The sequence below is a fragment of the Palaemon carinicauda genome, chromosome 33 (genome assembly GCF_036898095.1).
Source record: "Palaemon carinicauda isolate YSFRI2023 chromosome 33, ASM3689809v2, whole genome shotgun sequence".
Lineage (NCBI taxonomy): Eukaryota > Metazoa > Arthropoda > Malacostraca > Decapoda > Palaemonidae > Palaemon > Palaemon carinicauda.
Genome location: NC_090757.1, coordinates 29123580 through 29144315, shown reverse-complemented (window position 1 = coordinate 29144315; position 20736 = coordinate 29123580). Strand labels below are relative to the sequence as shown.

At 40.8% G+C, this 20736-nt stretch overlaps 1 protein-coding gene across 3 annotated transcripts in view; it reads right to left on the bottom strand.

Annotated features, from left to right (window-relative positions):
• homer (protein) overlaps positions 1–18846 on the bottom strand; it is a 455167-nt gene extending 436321 nt beyond the window's left edge. For all 3 annotated transcript variants that reach the window (XM_068356886.1, XM_068356888.1, XM_068356891.1), the window contains exon 1: positions 18735–18846. In XM_068356886.1, the coding sequence (XP_068212987.1) occupies positions 18735–18760 (26 nt within the window). In that variant the 5' untranslated portion in view covers positions 18761–18846. The remainder of the gene's footprint in view (positions 1–18734) is intronic.
• Positions 18847–20736: the final 1890 nt, after the last annotated feature.

Here is a 20736-nt window from a genome sequence, read left to right as displayed (position 1 = left end):
AGCTGCATTCTTTGCCAGTAAATCGGCCTTCTCATTCCAAGACACACTTACGTGTGCCGGAACACAACAAAATCGAACTGTTATACCTCTCAGGGAAATACAGCAATGGAAAGCTATTCTAAAATCTTTAAAACTAAAGGGTTACTGGAATTAAAAATTTGTAAATCTTGTAGGACACTACAAAATGGTAAAACTGCCCTCCTCTTATAAGACTATTTTTTCAATAGCGGTTAGTATGCCATAAAGTTCAGCAGTAAATATAGAAGACTAGAGAAAGTCTACCTCTACAATTACAAACATTACTATATACTCCAAATCTAATGCCAACATCAGTTTTGGTGCCATCAGTATATACATACATACATATACCAAAGGCACTTCCCCCAATTTTGGGGGGTAGCCGACAACAACAAGAAACAAAACAAAAAAGGGGATCTCTACTCTCTACGTTCCTCCAGCCTAACCAGGGACTCAGCCGAGTTCAGCTGGTACTGCTAGGGTGCCACAGCCCAACCTCCCACATTTCCACCACAGATGAAGCTTCATACTGCTGAGTACTCTACTGCTGCTACCTCCGCGGTCATCTAAGGCACCGGAGGAAGCAGCCGGGCCTACCGGAACTGCGTCACAATCGCTCGCCATTCATTCCTATTTCTCGCACGCTCTCTTGCCTCTCTCACATCTATCCTCCTATCACCCAGAGCTTTCTTCACACCATCCATCCACCCAAACCTTGGCCTTCCTCTTGTACTTCTCCCATCAACTCTTGCATTCATCACCTTCTTTAGCAGACAGCCATTTTCCATTCTCTCAACATGGCCAAACCACCTCAACACATTCATATCCACTCTAGCCGCTAACTCATTTCTTACACCCGTTCTCACCCTCACCACTTCGTTCCTAACCCTATCTACTCGAGATACACCAGCCATACTCCTCAGACACTTCATCTCAAACACATTCAATTTCTGTCTCTCCATCACTTTCATTCCCCACAACTCCGATCCATACATCACAGTTGGTACAATCACTTTCTCATATAGAACTCTCTTTACATTCATGCCCAACCCTCTATTTTTTACTACTCCCTTAACTGCCCCCAACACTTTGCAACCTTCATTCACTCTCTGACGTACATCTGCTTCCACTCCACCATTTGCTGCAACAACAGACCCCAAGTACTTAAACTGATCCACCTCCTCAAGTAACTCTCCATTCAACATGACATTCAACCTTGCACCACCACCCCTTCTCGTACATCTCATAACCTTACTCTTACCCACATTAACTCTCAACTTCCTTCTCTCACACACCCTTCCAAATTCTGTCACTAGTCGGTCAAGCTTCTCTTCTGTGTCTGCTACCAGTAAAGTATCATCCGCAAACAACAACTGATTTATCTCCCATTCATGATCATTCTCGCCTACCAGTTTTAATCCTCGTCCAAGCACTCGAGCATTCACCTCTCTCACCACTCCATCAACATACAAGTTAAACAACCACGGCAACATCACACATCCCATTAGTATATACAAAAGTCAATTCCCTATGTTCTGCAACATGTTCATAAAAAGAGACCTGGCTTTTTAAGTCAGTCATGTTCGTTTTTATACCAATAATATTTCCAAAAAGATATCTCTGGTAATTTCCATGGAAGTGATATCTCAAATGGAAGCACCTTACTTCTAACTATATCAAGACTGTTTAATAATTGTTTTACCCAAAAACCATACAGTTGAGGAGATTTTGGGTGCAACTCAAAATATGTTGTGAACCTTACAATGTTTGCAGTCTGATAGGCTACAGAATTAGGAAGTCTTTGCAACCTAAACCAATACCAAACAATAGTAGACTTTCGGTAAAGGTCTAAAGGTAATTCACCTGCATCAACAAGGAGGCTTGAGATAGGCAAAATTCTAAAGGGTCCTGTGGCCAATGTGATACCAGTATGGTGTATAGAATCTAATATCTATAACAGGGTTGGGGTGGCTGAAGAGCATATTTCACACAAATAGCTAATTTTCTAAAAAATTAAAGCTTTGTTAACTTTCAATTTGAGATCGAGCGCTCATTGAAGGGAAACAAGAGTGCTGCTCGGATGTTTGCCTCTAGGTGTGAGAAATTCCCCTTCCGAAGGAAAGTCTGTATATAAATCTTGAGCACGATTGAGCACGATCACGCCGACGCTCAAGATCGTGAGTTAAACACTCATGGTAGAAAGCTCTCGATGCTCATGATCTCGATCATGAACGTCTTGTGGTCCCGATTATGAAACAGACACTCGTGATCACGAGTGAGATGCTCACGCTCAGGATCCTGAGCTACACACTCATAATCACGAGCGAGACGCTTGTGACCACGATTGCGACACTCGTCTCAAAACAACCCTTGAGGACGCTCACGGTCACAAGCTAGTCACTCGTGTTCACAAGCGAGACACTCACGATCACACTCGCGATCGTGAGTTGCACTCTCAGCATGATTACGACACTAGTCTCGACACAACCCTTAAGGACACTCACGATCATGAGTTACAGTCAAGATCACTCGTGATCACAATTGCGAGCGTCTTGTGGTAAAGATCAAAAGTTACAGTCTCATGATCACGAACAAGACGCTCGCGATAGCAAGCTAGACGTTCATGATCATGAGCTATAAACCCGTATCCAGGGCTAGATGCTCTCAATCAAGAACTAAAGCTCAAGATCAAGAGTTATAAGTTCACAAAATGGATGCTCCCAATCATGCACTAGATGCTCACGATCGCGAGAACGAGCTCGACGTGCATGATAACAGGCACAAGCCAGATACTAAACCACAAGCCGACGCCCATGATTATGAGTTAAATGCTTACAATCATGAGCTAAACGCTCACGATCACAAGCTACACGGTCACGATCACAAGCTACACGCTCGTGATCTCAAGCTACATGCTCACGATCACAAGCTACACATTCACGATCACGAGCTACACGTTCACGATCACGAGCTACACTCTTACAATCACAAGCTACATGCTTACAATCACAAGATTCATGCTAACGATCACGAGCTACACGCTCACAATCACGAGCTACATACTTAAGATCACGATCTAGACACGCAAAAGCTCTAGCCGTTTACGATCGTGAGCCAGACACTCACGATCGCAAGCTAGATACTCAAAATCATGAGCTAGATGGCCACATTCACGAGCAAGACGCTTGTGCTTTCGACTAAACACTCTTGCTTTCGTGCGAGACGTTCGCGCTGTCGTACGAGACGCTTATGCTCTTGTGCAAGGTGCTCGTACTCATGAGCAAGGTGTTGTTGCGAGACACTCATGCTCACAAGCAAGACGCTATCGCTCTCAAGCAAGATGCTTATGCTCTCGTGCGAGGCGCTCACGTGGGAGACATTCACACTCGGGAACGGGACTCACACAAGCTCATACGAGGCGTTCAAGACTTAGAACGAGGCGCTCACAATCATGAGCACAGTCACGAGCGAAATGATCCTCACCAATTTGGTAGGTCTCGAATTTTCCAGATCTTCGATGTATCAGCTGCCAATCGCTGTTTTTCAATGGCTAGACGATTCCCGATCGCTTATCAATAGCACCGTTCGCTGTTTTTATGTTCAACCGCTAGTCGTTTGTTATCTTACACGATGGCAACTCGTAGTTCTAACTTGCTTGCCTTTTTACTGGCCTGAAGTTCACTGGTTGGAGACTAAGGATCACTATCAGCCTGCTCCATTCTAGGCTTCTAATCCAGCAGCCAATTCCTGCGAGGGAGTTGCTGAAGAGAGCACTCTCTCCTAGATGGCATAAATCATCTTTCCTCACTTTTGGGTTTATACTACTTGGACCCTGCAGAGTTGATGAAATTACGGGTTTTTCCTTCTGGTTAACTAAGACTACACCATTCTTCGACCATAGGGATAATACGCTAGTACAAGGTTCAGTGTCCCTCGCTCTTTGGATTCTTGTTCGAGCATCACAAACAGGGCTTCTTGGGTTCCTGAAGTTTTGTCAGTCAGCGGAATCAGAGGGATCCGCATCAAGGCGACCAGATTTACGCATTGAATCCGGTACACTCACGGGAATTCATCTCCCATGAACGTACTGTAATGGGAGATGAAGGTTGTACAGTAATGGGAAATGCCCATTTTAATACACCGTGGCAAAGCCTTAGAAAGTAATATGCTTACCTTATCATGCAAAATCTTACTATCATTAGATGATGTATTTCTTTTCCTGGAATTACTGGCAGCACCACGTGAGTTTGATGTCTCCTGTGGTATATTTTCTTTTGATTTTAATGCCTTTGCATTGCTGTTTGGTTAATTCAGTAGTCTTATGTGTTCTACACTGTCAGTGGATTTATGGTTTAAATTTCAGTTCAAACAGATGGGCTCAAGTGTACAGTCTCCATGGTAAGGTCTGGAACAGATGCTACACATTTCTAAATTTTTACAAACTTTAGAAGGGTGTCCAAATTTGAAACTATGGAAACATTGTAGGGGCTTCTGTTTGAAAGGGTGAACTTTAATTCTTTCATTTTCAATAACAATGTGGAAAGACACATCAGTATCCTGGAAAGTAGAGATAATTATCAAAGTCCCAGGAACCTTAGGCACTTTCCACTGTTAATGGACATATGGCCAGTATTTCCTCCTCTGTAAATTCATACAGGTCTTTATTGAAAACTAATCCCCTCCCGTAACTGAAATTTAGTTGGGGTTTGACATCTAACATATCATCATCACTACTTGTTTTGAGGTTAGACAGTATTACCAATTGCATGCATGATTTGGCATGTATTAGAAGCTATTTTTTCCAAAGCGAGATATATCACATGGTGCAATGGTTCCTATATTTTTCTGAATTAGTTTGCTAATTTTAAAATAATTCCCATTACTCCCTATAAGCTCAGCAACAAGCCACATTGGAGGTTTTGGCTTTCTCTGGGGAGGCATAGTTATATCGACATCTTTTTCAAACCAGTCAACCGGTCTATACACATCCAAATTGTTTGGTATCTTATCACATAGGGCACCCATGACATTTAAGTTATTAATTTCAATATTAATTTTGTTACATATTGCATTAAATGCTTCTTCATGATTATTATACGATATCCAAGAATGGCATTTTTCATTTTCAAGTTTCCTTCTTATTTCTTTTATCACTCCATCGAATCTAAATGTTTTATATAGCATTTCATAATCAGTATCTACTGGAATTTGAGTAACATGAAGGATTTGAAGTTTCCCTTTGTTACCCGACATACTTGGTTTTAAAACCTTAGTAGAGGGGTCCTTTTTTGTTCCTAGATTGTCAACAGAATTTTTCTTAATTAAATTAGCAGAGGTCGTCAAAAGTGCTGGGAGAGAGTTAGCGTATCCAGGGAACGGGGGTTCGTAGCTTGAAGACTCCATAAGACGGGGGTTGAGATTGAGAAAGTGACTACATGTAGTTTGATTTACCTGCGCGAGAACATTAAGGCATCACACGTCAGAAAGGAAATTTGCATTCTCCACTATCAGCACAATTAGAATACACAGTACAGTACTTCCCAGATGGTCCACTCCATACCCTACCCGAAGGATAGCATCAAAACAGATATAGAGGCACAGGTGTAAGCTAAACCTGCCTGTTAGGACAGAAACCAAGAAACTATGGAATAATCCACCTAATATCAGTAATGATGGTCTTACAGCCAAAAGCCAAGAGTCCTACCCCAAGCATTAGATTTCCCCGGGTTCCGAAGACCCAACGCTTGAGAATAGTTCTGCCAAAAAGGTCCAAACCATCTTCGGGATAGCCGAGATCATCCAATACTCTCACATATAGCTTTAAATGCAAACACCTACCAACCGTGACACCTCCTCCCATCCATCGAAGCAGGCAGCAATAACGGATGTAGAAACATCAACGTCATTACTATAAATACATCCATACATAATACATACATATATATACATATACATGCACACACACACATACGGTATATGATAAGGGAAATTTTACTCATTGAGTTGGGAGAGCAACATGAAAGAAAGTTCATAAAATTAGAAGGTTGAAGTAATATTCAGAAAGAAAAGATGAGAGAGAGAAATTTAGATTAGAACTGGGGGAGCAATTTCCCCAAGTTCAAGAGCTCTCTTGACCGTCACAATGCTTCAACATGAAAATAATATTTCCTGTTGAAGCACGATGACTTCGACAAGGCACTCTCTTGTTAAGAGGGTCGTAAGAAGTAAGGGGAATGATACTTCTATATTGTATAAAAAAGTTGCAGGCTGAGTGAGGCTTATCTGTATTCGAATAGTCAAGCTGGCAAGGTTTCCAATAATGTACCCCAGAGAGAAGACCAAAAGGAAAGAAAAAGCCCAATCATTCTTTACTTTCATTCCAGATTCGCAAATAACCATGGCCCTCGATCCAAGGCTAAAGGCCCTCTGAGAGGACCTGAGGTAATTATACAACCTGCTATGCAGCAACCACAGGCCCCAAGGAAAAATGTCTAAATATCTGAAGGCAGTAACTATTGGCTGATCGTTTCCACACCCCTGCCTGTAGTACGTGTCAATGGATATTCTTCTTAAATGCCAAAATTGTACTAACCCTCCTGACACCACCCTCATCTATAAAAAAAGCATATTTTTTTTTTGTTTTTCACTTTCCCTTTGCTGACAAAAAAGTGTTGCAGGTATAGATGTTCATGTATATGTTTAAACGCATTCACAGGAAACAAAAAGCAACGGATCAGGATCATCAGTTACCTCTCCAAGACTTGCGATCTGAAATTATAAAAACCTAGAATCAGGAACTGACGGATTCTAGATCTGGCAAGAAACTCAAAGACAAAGGAAAACGAGACCTGCCTCAACCCCTTGGAATGGGAGACGTTATAAGTTTTAAGAGACTTATAGCTTGCTAACCAGTTGGTTAATGCAAGCAAGGTGACCATCTTAAGGCCAGCCTCAACGTTTCATAAAGTACCCCCTTTAAGGGACCGCAGCACTTTGACAACGTTCCAGGGTTGCGGTCTCACCTCTAATGAAGGGCAGGTCTCCTCAAAACTTTGTATGAGCATAGAAAGTTCCACCAAGAAGGAAACATCAACTCTTTTCAGCTTAAAGACCTGGCTTGAGGATGAGCCATAGCCTTTCACCAAACAAAATCAGCTATTAATGGAATAAAGGCTCCGAAAGAAGAAATGCCCCTTCTACAACCCCAATCACAGAAGATGGCCCACTTGGCTTGATATGACAGAGGTTGATGATCCCACAGAGATATTCAGAATCTCTACCGCAACTTTGTATGAAAAGCCTTTCTCTGAGAGGAGATGCTGGATAATCTCCACCTGTAAAGCCAAAGTGATTATAATGTGCTGTGGAGCATGTTTGTGTGAGGTTGGCAAAACAGGTAGGGAAGGGACGCAATTACTTCGGAGTCTCCACCCGCAGAAGTAGAAGGTTCGGGTACAATTTTACTTGAGGTTGGGAGTGGCTAGAACTATATTTAGAACGTACCTTATAAGGCAGAACGGCAGCAAAGCATAAGCGTCTAGGTCATCCTATGTTTGCTGGAATGTGTCCTCAAACACTGCTCTAGACATTTGTGGTTTAGCGAGGTCATGAATAGGTCAATCGTCGGTGAAGCCCACAAAATCAGCATCTAGGACCATTCAGAGGCAACTACTTGTGTCCTCCTACTCAGTTTGTCTGCCATGATGTTCTCCTTGCCTGTAAATAAGTGAGGTGCGAGAGTGATTGAGTTGAGCCCTGCCCACTAGTGAATCTCTACTGCAAGTTGACAATGCTGCATTGACAGTACCTTGTTGCCTGTTTATGTATGCCATAATGGCGGTGTTGTTGCTCATCAATACATACTAACGGGTGATCAATTAGAGGAGGGCAAAAATATTGGGAGTGCCAGCAGAGCTGCTAGCAGTTCCATCACATTTATATGACATCAGCAATCTTGCTTGGACCACTCTTTTCATGCCATACACTGAAGGAGGCGTGTTCTCCAGCCTCCTCTTGACGCATCTATAAACAACAAAAACTCTGAAGGAGGTTCAAAAGAGGAGAGCCCCTTACAAGCTTCGCCTCATACAGCCACTATTCCATGTCTTGTCTGGACTCTTCCCCTATTGGCACCAATGCCAGAGGATGGTCTAGATGTTAAGACCAGAGCCCCTTCAACTCCCACTGGAGCAAACGTAGGTGAAGGGGATCGTTTGGAATGAGATGTTCCAGGGATACTAGATAACCTAGGAGCTTCTGCTTCTGATGAGCTGACAGTTGGGCTGTTGAAGGCGTTCTATCCTGCCCTACGACAGGAGGATCTTCATGAGGACAGTATAAATGTCCATTCCGAGGAAAACTACTCTTTGCATTGGCACTAGCACAGAATTCTTCCAATTCACCACAATCCCTTAATTGCAGTAAAACGAAAGGAGTCTTGTCTCGGAGAATGAGAACCACTTCCTCCGAGTCTACTAAGATCACCAAATCGTCTAGGATTCATAAGAGATGAATACCGTTGGTTGGCATGTGCCCATGCTGACAGTAGCATGAAGGCTAGTTAATACTTGTGGTGCTGTTGAGAACCTGATGCAAAGCACCTTAAATTGTTAAAATTTGTTGGACATGATGAAGCACAAGTTCTTCCTAGAGACAGGATGGATTGAGATCTGGAAGTATGCATCTTTGGGGTTTATTGTCATCATGAAGTCCATAGGCCAGATTGCCTGCGTGACTGTGGCTGCGGCCTTAATCTTGAATGCTGTTTGAAGTAAAAACTCGTTTAGGGCTGACAAGTCTACCACTGGTCTCCAGCCTCCAAATGACTTCTTTACAAGAAAGAGTCGACTGAAGATGCCTGGGAAGCCATCCATGAACTCTTGGAGAGTGCCTTTGTCCTGCATAACCTGGATTTCTGCCTGAGGGGCTACATCCTTTGCCAATCCCTGGTGATAGGATGATGACATTGCTGGTGGAGGAATTAGGGGAGGACAAGAGCTGATGAACGGGAGGAAATATCCTGATTGAAGGGTGCCCACCGTCCACCTTTTTGCCCTGTGATACCACTACCTCCTCCATTTGGATTGCAGGCATCCCCTACTGGTGGCATCAGGGGAGGATTGCTCACCCCCCGGTGGGGCTGTCATCCTCATCCTTTGCCCCTTCACTCAACTCGCCCTGGTCCCTGTTAAACACTAATGGGCTGGCTCGTACCGTTTCAGAATGGACGTAATGGGGTGAGGGTGGAGGCAGACTGCAGCTGACAGAAGTAAACTGCCCAGTGCAGCACTGAGTCCCAGCTGGTTTTCTTCCATTCTCAGTCGCTGTTTCTCCTTCCTCCATGGGGAATAGAGCAGGAACCTTCAGGGAGATGTTTCTAAAATTTAACATCTCAGTATGCATAGGTGCTTAGGTTTGTTACTGTGCAGGAATCATCCACCTTTTACTAACCAGTTCTTTACTTCGAACTGTCCTTGCCAGAAGAAAATGGGGTTAGAAATGTTACTCCCAGGAAAAACAGGTAAAGGAATATGACTGATCACGAGTACGTGACAGGAATATGACCCACAGCGAACAGGAGAGCATTTGGATATAGACAACTATTTCAACAAATAGCTACAACATGCAAATGTTTGCCATGTCATGCTGTTCTCTTAAGAACATGTCAATCCTAGTAGTCCATATAGTCTAGTTCTCTGGGAAAGCAAACTAGAGAACAGCAGCTAATGACCAGTGAGAAAATACTAAATAATACAGAGATAACGTGCAAAGAAGGAAACATTCCTAAGATGTTTCAAAATCAATTGTGTGGAAACTTTCTAAAGCTGCTACAATCAGGGTGTCGTTCCAATGTTTGCTCGGCAAGAGCAGATAGCCATTCAATCGCAGTCATAGATTACCGATGGAGAAAAAGCAACAGCGTTCAACTATTATAATTTCTTCATCTTTGATAGAGGGCTGGCTAATCTTATTTCTTCCTATGAAAGATTAAAGAACGGTAGGAGTATTCACTAAAATTCCTACTAAATGGTCTTGAAATCTATGTGATTAAACAAAAGAAAATGGTTCCATTTTCTCTCACTCAATTGTCATCAGCTGACTAACTACCTTTCTGATACATAATATTAATCCACAAACAAAAGCTAGTGCAATATCCTCTATACATGAAACTTACCAAGAAAACTGAGAGCAAGTGAAGAAACAAATAAAAAAGAAATACGTTCCCTTGCCATGCCTAATGCTAGGTAACCTGGTTACCACTGTACCAAGGCATTCTAATCTTTCTCTACTCTGGGAAGGCTAGTGTTTCTCACAAGCACATCTGAATTCTTGTTGCTTTCTCAAAGATAGAGCCGATTGCCTTCACAAAGATAGAGTCGAAAGCACGAATGTAATCATGCATTATCGAAAGAGAAATGATATTAGTAAGAAAATGTCAAATCCTGCAAAACCTTTATCGCTTGCCTTAAGGCAGACTCAGGCTTTCAAAGGATTTTGTTTCCATAAACACGCTCTTAAAATGTGAACACCGGATAACGTACACATAAATGCAAACAATCAGCTATCGCAGGCGCACAGGTTTCTCAATAAGAAAACATACCCTTGAGCTCTTAGACTAACGTGATGTCGTGGCCCAAGCTTTAAATAAACCACTTACTCTAGATTCCAAAGTGCCTAAAGCAAGTTAGGGGCCTAGTAAAACAGTCACTAGCTTAAAAGAGCATTCGTGAGAGAGCCAAGCGACCACCTTGTGCCTTTAGCGGCAACGCTCTACGATCACTCAAGTGAATGTTGACAGAAACATGACAGAATTGTGAGCCCGCACAGGACAGCAATCAGCCACAGGTGTGCAAGCCTGGCTCATGTGCTCTACCAAGCTCAAAAGAGCCTGAGCAAACAAAGCTGCTGATCCAGGCTTGCTGTGAGCCTGGATCATGCTGCAATGTTAAATTGCCCGGCGTTGAAAGAACAGCTTTCACCTTTGGTGCTGTGAGCTTGAATCGCGAGGTGCTGAGAGATTGCTTGCTTCCAGCAAAACTCTCACCTGCAAACCCTGGTCGCGAGGCACTGAGAAATCGCTTGTACATGCGAAGCTCTTAGGTGAAAGGAAAGCCTTCACCTTTGGCTGGCGCAATCAGCCACTGAGACAGCTTACTAAGATTTCCTTGGAGTTCCAAAGAGCTGGAAATTCTTGCATAGATACGCAAGAACTCTTCTGAGCCACCTGGAAGATAAACTGCCAGGTTAGAACAACAGTTCGCGTTAGCAACTCCGTACTGTACACTGAAAAACCTCGAAGGGTTGGGGAGGTCAGAGGGAAAAAATGGTAAAGCATACCTCTCAAGTGAAATCTATCTTCCGCCTGAGTGCACTGAGAGATAGCTTGTAAAGCAAACCTCCCAAACAATTTGATCTTGGACCAAGTCAGGCAATCAGAGCGTTATGCAACTACTTCCAGTAAGCTAGGCTGAAAACATTGATTCAACATCACTTGGTAGGACACTTGTTGCTCACGTGCGTCGCCCAATGAATCAGCACACACACTTCCTCTTATCGGTTCTCTGATCCTAAGACTTCAGGAAAGTCTAACTCCAAGGAGTTAAAGCCAGTGTTCACTTTTAGCCAACCAAAAGAGTTATAGATAGGAGTCAAGATTTCCAACTCCAGGACAATATCCCCCAGACTTTAATGCGTCATACCATGAATGAAATCAAGAGTAAAAAGCTCAATTTGCCACAGCCAGTGAATGTAGTAGATGTCTTATCTTCAACCATGGTTGAGATCAAAGTGAACTTAACAAGGTATGAGTGAACATAGGGGGTGCTTCTCCCTGCTTCCACTGGTAACAACAGGAACAGTTGTTTACACCACCTTAAAAGTATTATAGCCGTATGCTAGCTTGCATACGTAGCGAAGTTTCCTGACGTTAGGGAACTTGGTGAGTTACTTCCTTATCAGCAGAGTGATACGACTGCATGTCCTGTAGCAAACTCAACTTAGGATCAACTTGCGGTAAAGTTGGAGTGGAAACGTCAGCAACAAAATCGCCTTCTTCATCACTTGCGTCACGCGTAGATCGCCCAGAGGACAACAACCAGTCAGATGGTAGCGGCGGAGCATGAACAGAAGGAATAACAGATCCAGGAACTTGTGCAGCAATAGGCTGGGCTGGACGCTTGACAGGGCAGACGTTCTAACAGGACGTTTAGCAGGAGAACCTTCTTCAGAAGAAGGAAAACACTCTGGACTGCCCCAATGACTACAACCAGGCGCTCGAGGTGATAAAATACGACGCTGATCTGCTGCAATCATTTTCCTCATGAGAGGTCTAGAAACTTGACGCTAGTCAGGATTCGACTGCTTGCTAGCTAACCACTGCATCATCCGAAGATGAGGTAAACTTAACCTCACCTTACCCAAGGTGAGAGCGAGCGTCCCGTGAAACGTCAACAGGAACGCTCCGTAGCAAGCGACTCAACTCTTACAACAAGGGCTTGAATAGCGATCATCATGTCCTTAAGTGTAGGCTCAGCGGTAACAGTAGGGGGATCAGGATCTACCACTACAGGGGAAGGATTAGGTTCAGTGACACGGGAAGAGGATAATTCTCTAGAGCGAGAAGAACTACGTCTAACTCTATCTCTCTCTAACTTACGAGTGTAGCGGTCGAAATCCATCCACTGACTCTCAGACAACAAAATACATTCATCACATCGATCCCTTACTGACAAACTTTACCTCTACATTTAGTACAAATGGAATGTGGATCGATAGAGGCTTTAGGAAGGCAGGTTTTACAGCCTTTTACACACTTTCTCTAAGCTGGGGAAGGGTCAGCCATTTTGGAAAAATTTAAGAGAGAGTTCAAAACAAGCAATGGTCAAAGTAAATCAAAATAAAAAAAGGCTCAAGAGAATCCGTAAGCAAAATCCTATCAAGCGAAAGCCAATAACCAATATGAGTACACCATCAAAGGTACTGCAAAAATCCAGGTTATAACGAGCGAATATTCCATTGTTGTCGCCAGCAATGGCGGCAGGGAAGATCTGAGGATTCATGGAATGGTTACAGTTACCTGGCGAGTGGTGGCGCTAGTAGTACACCTAGCTAGCCAATCTGCGATTGCCGCGAGTTTTGAATTTCTGCCGTGACGTCAGGGACTTGAGCTATATATGTATCCACCAGTTAAGTCAGATGTTTAAAAGAGAATGTTTGCCTTCTGAAACAACTTAGTGTGTGATGGTCTGTAAGGGGGAGGCGATGGGATTGGTGCACTCTGAGTGAACAATAAGTTAAATGAATCAAGGGATAAAAAGGCAAAAGTCTAAGATGATGTGAAGGGATAAAATACAAAAAAAAAAAAAGAGAGTCCATGATTAAGGGAAAATGTGAGCCACGTAGGTGGTTGGTTGGAGTTCCATGAATGAAGGGTGAGGAGGATGAAGGAGGTGGATGATGGGGAGGGGTGCGTTAAGGCGCAACTGGGCCAACATAATGAATAAAAAGCGTAATAACGAATGAAAGGGATTTGGGAAAATATTAATTATGAAAACAGTAATAAGAGTATGTGAACAAGCAAGTCTTGCAAGAGATAAGTAGAGAGAATTGGTGATAAATTGAAGAGTGGCCCAGTAAGCTGTGGAGACGTGGTAACAGTGGGGGCATCTGTTTAAAACCAGGTGTTCTCCCCTATCGGCCACCTCTCGCTACGTTAAGTATAGGATTAATTGGTGAGTGAGTTTGTCCTTATACAAACTTCTCCAAATACTTTACACAATTATTGCATGACCGGACGTCAATTTTCTATAACCATTTTCAGAGGTTTTTCAAAAGGGCAAAATTAAGGTAAACCATTCAGATATAATATCAAGTAGTTATGGATCTGGAATATTTGCCAGTCTAAATATTTTTATTTATGAAGTATAACCCGGTTTTCTATACTGTATGTAGTTAGGATGTAGACCATGCCCCATTTTTATTGATCACAGTCATAGTTTTTATTTTCAGTAAATATATGATACAGTACATACATTACCTCTCGAAACCCTGTACTTCACTATTTGAAATGGACGAGTACTTGCTATTTTGGCATGTTTACCTGTACGACTAAAGGGGCTGGGGCATAACAACTGATTTATCAACAGACTAAATGGGGAACACTATCTAACTGTCTAAAGCCATTGTTTACTTTTTTAAGAGCATCCAAGTATCTATGCAGTTTCCAGATGCTGTTTTATAACTATTTTCCCCCCATCCTTCTTCTTTGGTTCCAGCATGGCTGCCCTCATAAAATGACGTCTCCTAAAAAGAGTTTGAACCCTTTGTAGCTGGTTGCAAGGGCAAGTGCAGTAATTAAAATGTGGGTAATATTTACTATAGCACAATATTCCTAATGAAGAAAATAATAAGTGTTCCCAGAATATTTCTAGGTAATTTGAACTGTCCTGTGGCAAATAATTGTAGAGAAACTAATATTTTTAAAATTGTTGACACCTTAATATTCTTAAAGATGACTGTAAAATCAAATTTGAAAAGAGAAACAAACAAGAATATCAACTAACCTAACCTAGACACCCTAGCCATATCTACCAGAGGGCTGACCGGCACTGCTCCCTTTCTTAGTTTATCCTAAGACTAAGACTCAACCTTGTGCTTCCCAACTTAGGTTGTGGTGGCCTATTGGATATGTCCCTGCCTGGCGATCAGCTGGACTCGGGTTCGAGACAAGCTCAAGCTCGATAGTTTCTTGTAGTGTCTATAACCTCACCATCCTAGTGAGCTAAGAATGGGGGTTTGGGAAAGCCTGTAGGCCTACCTACTGAGTCATAAGCAGCCATTGCCTAGCTCTCCCTGGTCCTACCTTGGGTGGAAAGTGAGGTTGGGTGATGATTACATATACTATAAATATGGTCAGTCTCTGGGACTTTGTCACTTTTCCTTGCCTCTGCCAATTATGAGCGGCCTCTAAACTGGCTCCACTCCCCGCAAGACATCACAAAATCTTGTTTTGTAAGTTGTAAAACTATCTTAATAATATCATATTTCAGCCAAGATAACATTTTCCCCATATAGAAAACTGATTTGACAAGTAGGCTATGAAAATTTACGCCTGTCCCAACCAACTACATACACCCCAAGAGCTCAATTACATAGAAATTACTATAGTGTCACTTCTTAAATTTGGTAATTGCTTACATTAATTACTCTCCAATCACTTGAAAACTGTTGCTTCTCATCTGAAAGTAAATAATACTGAATCACCAAAATAATGACCCACATGGTTAGATGCATAGCAGATCCACGACATCATGCTGGATTCATACCTATATTATTATTATTATCATTACTTGTTAGGCTACAACCCTAGTTGGAAAAGCAGGATGCTAAAAGCCCAGGGGGTCCAACAGGGAAAATAGCCCAGTGCGGAAAGGAAACAAGGAAAAATAAAATTTTTAAGAAGAGTAACATTAAAATAAATATTTCCTATGTAAACAATAAAAAAACAAACAAAACAAGGGGAAGAGAAACAAGACAGAACAGCATGCCTGAGTGTACCCTCAAGCAAGAGAACTCTAACCCAAGACAGTGGAAGACCATAGTAAAGTGGTAAAGCAAGCATGTTAGTTTGAGAGCAAAACAAGCAACTGCTGAGCATAGACCAATTGAGGGAAATTATATGAATTACATATAATTATGATACTTTAATTTCCCACTGGTTATCTTATGCTTTATATGTATTTCTGACCATTAATATTGGTGAAAACTCTAAATTTGTGGTTTGCATCAATATTCATGGTCAGAAGGAGATAAAACATGATATAACTTGTCAGAAAAGTCTGTTTTGTTTATGTCTGAAATCTGTGTATCATATATTCACCTCGGTTTCTTCTTTTGGTAAATATATGATACTTTAATTTCTATCCAAATACATGAACCATATGTTTTTCCTACTCGTTATCTTGTATTTCATGCCTTTCTGACCATGATCACTGGGGCAAACCACCTGTTCATAAATTTTTGGACCCCCTTCTATAAAGACAATTATGAGGGACCCCAGTGGCAAATGGGGGTTTTTTGGGTGGGGAAATGTCATAAACGAGTGATTTGCGGCAATAATAATGGTCAGAAATGTAAAATAAGCCCAAGATAACCAGTTGGAAAAAAATATGGTTCATGTAATTGGCTGGAAATAGGCCAAAAACATGATTATTTAACTTTTGAGATTAGTATAAGGGTACAGAACCTAACAAACCCACCTAACCTAACCTAGTAGTTCCCAGGTCACAACCCCTTGCTGGGGGGGGGGCCCTCCCAAGCTCCCCAGACCCCCCTCCTAGGTCCAGCCCCTAGCCTGGGGGGGAGCCCATGGACCCCCCCTTCCCCGGACACAACTGCTAGCCGAACCCCCTTCCCAGGTCACAAACTAAAAGTAAATCACAAATAAATCCTTCCATCATGAAAAAGTAAATCACAACTAATTCCTTACCTTAAGAATGACATCATCGCCTTTTTTTTTCTTGACAATCTTTACAAAAGTTTTGCGGTAGAAAATGTTCTGACCTTCCCTGGAAATTAAGTCAGAATCGGACATTTGAGGCCTTATTTCGCTGTTATTTTTTAATTTCACATGAGTAACAATAGCTTTACACTGAACGGAGAGCATTTCCATCATAATCAATTGCTGACATAAACAAAATTAAACTAAATTTTGAAATAGATTGATGTGCTTCCCCTAAGTTCACTCTAGGAGACGTCTTTACGAGATGGTGGCTAACTTAAAACTGAAGGCGAAGGTGGGAAAAAAATTTCTGTTGTAGAACATCCAGTAACTTATGAAGAAGTACTTGTAAGGTGTCAATTGGTTTAAAAAAACCACCTGACAGATACGTCATTGTAAATGCACAGAAAGCTCCCCAAACTACGGGAATAAACGCATGTGCAATAAGTCCCCTTCGGTCTCTCAGATGTAAACAATGGACTTAGAGTAAAAAACGTAATTCACATTTTAATAGACCGGTATGTAAGTTATTATGCTCCAGCCCCTATTAAACATATAGAGAAAAATACTAAACTAGCCAGCAGTCGTATATTTTTTATGGCGAATTCCAGTTTCGCTAGAAATTAGAGTATCATATATTAACCTTTTTTTTTTTTATCACTGACTAGTTCACCACTGCTGTCAAAGCAAAATACCTTACTTGTTACTATTTTTCTCACCTATAGACTTAGGCATACCGGAGCCTTTGTAGGGTGACGGCCAGATGCCGTAGAAAACGGGAATATTCTGAACTGTGGCCGTCGTTCTAAAAACGATTTTGGCGGGAGAAGCTAACTTAAAAAACCCACCTAACCTATGCTAATAGCCGTATCCTTACCCCCTTACACAACATATTCAAGATCCGTAGACCATTTCCAAACGTTTTTATTCTATACAAGATAACAGTCGGAGCAATAATAAGCAAATTAGGACAATTGGCCGTAGCGCTACAAACTACCTGGCATACCAATATAACCACCTTAAAGAAATTGGCTGGATATTGGGAAGAGAGTTAGTTGAAACACAGTACTTATTGGTTAAAGTAGATGAATCACTTTAAAGTGATTTACCCCAAGAACTTTCACAAAGAAGGGGACCACGAATTACTAGAATCCACGGGATTTACTCGAATCCCCAGGTAAATACTGGAATCCCCTTGAAAATTACTGAAATCCCCTACAATGTCACTGCAAACCCTTAGAAATTGATAAATAATGTTTTAATTAATTTACATTATTTCTTTAGTAAATTAATTAAATAAAATGTGTATTTTAAAGTATTTTTCTATGTACCCTTTACACAATATATAAACAAACCTAACCTAACCTAACCTGCAATTCTATGAAAAAATATAAATGCTATAAACATAAAAATAACGTATTTTAATAAAAACACGTATTTATCAATTCCTAAGGGTTAGCAGTGATATTGTAGGGGATTTTGGTAATTTTCAAGGGGATTCCAGTAATTTGACGTACCGTCACAAAGAATGAAAATAGAGGGGGGGGGGGGGCGATGTAGACTTCATATGCTGAGGTAAAATTTATATTAGCCTATCATCTAGTTTACAAAAATAAATTTCCTTTTCTTTATAAGTTAATTACATGGGTCTATGTCTATTAATTTGTTACTAGAAACGCTTGCCATGAGAGAGAGAGAGAGAGAGAGAGAGAGAGAGAGAGAGAGAGAGAGAGAGAGAGAGAGACTGTAACAACCTACGGTACCTTAACATACATTAACAAGTTCAACCTGACAAACATTTCTCGAAAAGAAATAAATTACAAATTACAAGATACAAATCGTAACAACTAACATACGTAGGCCTAGGTGAAGTCAATGCCCAAATTATCCCTGGCATAGGCCTAAAAGGCTAAACTCTATCTAATAATTTAAAGATTTAAAATGACCATGAACCACAGGGTCTGACTCTACAGCAATCCATATCAAGATAAAGAGATAATGAGATAAAGAAAGATAAAAATATGAAAACATCATCTCCCGTCCGGCCCACAGCATCCTTTTATTGACAGATTCTTCTTCGTCCAGACACAACATCATGAAGGGAGAGGTGGGCTGGGCTCCTCCTCCTCCTTCACAAATGAATCCTTTTTTTAAATGTCCCAAAGGACCCTTCTTCCTCAGAGACACACACACAAGCCACAACAGTACATCTACTCACCCCATATTTAAATTTTCAATTGTCATTGACGTCTGGATTCTTAAAAAATAGTAATGACTTGTTTCCTATCCGAAGAAGTTAAGTGTTGGTTCACCATAATAAGGAAACAGACTCGACGTAATGATTATTATACTGGAAAGGGGGATTTTCCATAGGAGGATCCAATGCGTTGTTTACTTACTTCAATCCGCCATAGTCTTACTCGAACCTTCTATTTTGTTGACTTATCGACAGTCTTTTGTTCAAATCGCGCAACAACGACACCTTTTGTCGTCTATGAAAACGTTCCCTCCGGAGTTTATACTTGGTGAGCGCAAGGCAGGGTTGCCATTCGTACGATAATTATCGTACATGTACATTATTTTAGGTCCAGTACGATGTGCGATACATACCTTAGGTATATACAATGTATGTGTGTTTGTTTGATTAAACAATTATACTAAAATACCTTGAAGTAAGTTATATATGTTACTCCCTAATAATCATGTTGAAAGTGTGTACGATAATTTTGGTTAAAAAACGATAATTTTAAGGTCCATGTACGATAATCCAGTGGAAATAATCTGGTAACTCTGGCGCAAGGCAAAATCGTCAGTATGTTGCCGACTCCCCTTATGAAAGGTAGAGAATGGAGCACTAAAGGGGATGATCGTATGATAACATTGTAAGAGGAAATCGACCATTTATAGTAGTGGGCTGACACACTTATTAAGTTGCATTGGTTTATCTTTTATAGTCTTATATTTCTTTGAAACTCGTAATACTGGAAATTATCCATATCATCTTGGGGGTTCAGCGACCCCCGATTTTCAGATAGCCTTAGAACTGAATTAAATCTTACAGGAACAGAATAAAATAATTAAAACATTCACTAGTGTTTACAAAGTAACATGATCATAAACGGGGGCACATGTCCACCATAATACTTTATGATATATAATTAGCCTTGCTCTCTTCATGGATCGACATATATATATATATATATATATATATATATATATATATATATATATATATATATATATATATATATATATATATATATATATATATATATATATATATATATATATATATATACTATATGGAAAATATAAAATGCTCTAAAATTATGCAGGGACTTAAGATGCTTTCCTTTGATATATATTCATTACTTTATTTCCATATAATATACTTAGGTTTTATGGGATTGTACAAAGATTTTTTAAATTATTACGTGTTCTTTAAAACATATATGTAAACATTGAACTGTAACACAAGCATGAAAGACAATCAATATGCAGTGCCCCCCCCTTTTTTTTTTGCCTGCAATAGGCCCATTCCATCTCACTTCTGCTATTTTCGTTAATTAGGGCGCCCCAGCACTGAGCGATATAGCCTAAATAACAAAATCCTTGGATTCGTTTGAATGGCCGTTCTTTCATTCTTTTATTGTTATCATTATTAGCTAAGCTACAACCCTAGTTTTAAAAGCAGGATGCTATAAACCCAAACGTTCCAAGGAAAAAAATAGCCCAGTGAGGGAAAGAAATAAACTACAAGAGAAGTAATAACAATTAAAATAACACATTTCAAGAAAGGTAACAACATTAAACTATATCCTTCATAAATAAACTATAAAAAGAGACTTACAGTATGTCACCCTGGTCAAAATAAAAACATTCGCTGCAAGTTCAAACTTTTGAAGTTCCACCGATTCAACTACCCGATAAGGAAGATCATTTCATAACTTAGTCACAGCTGAAATAAAGTTTCTAGAATACTGTGTAGTATAGAGTCTCACGATGGAGCAAAAAGGCAATTAGAATTAATTGCATACCTAGCACTACGAACAGGATGGTCTGTCCGGGAAGATCTGAATACAAGAGATGGTAAGAATTTTGAAAAATCTTATGCAACATGCATAGCGAATTAATGGAACGACGATGCCAGAGAGTAATATCTAGATCGGGGATAAGAAATTTAATAGACTGAGCTTCAACCCAACAAATTAAGATGAGAT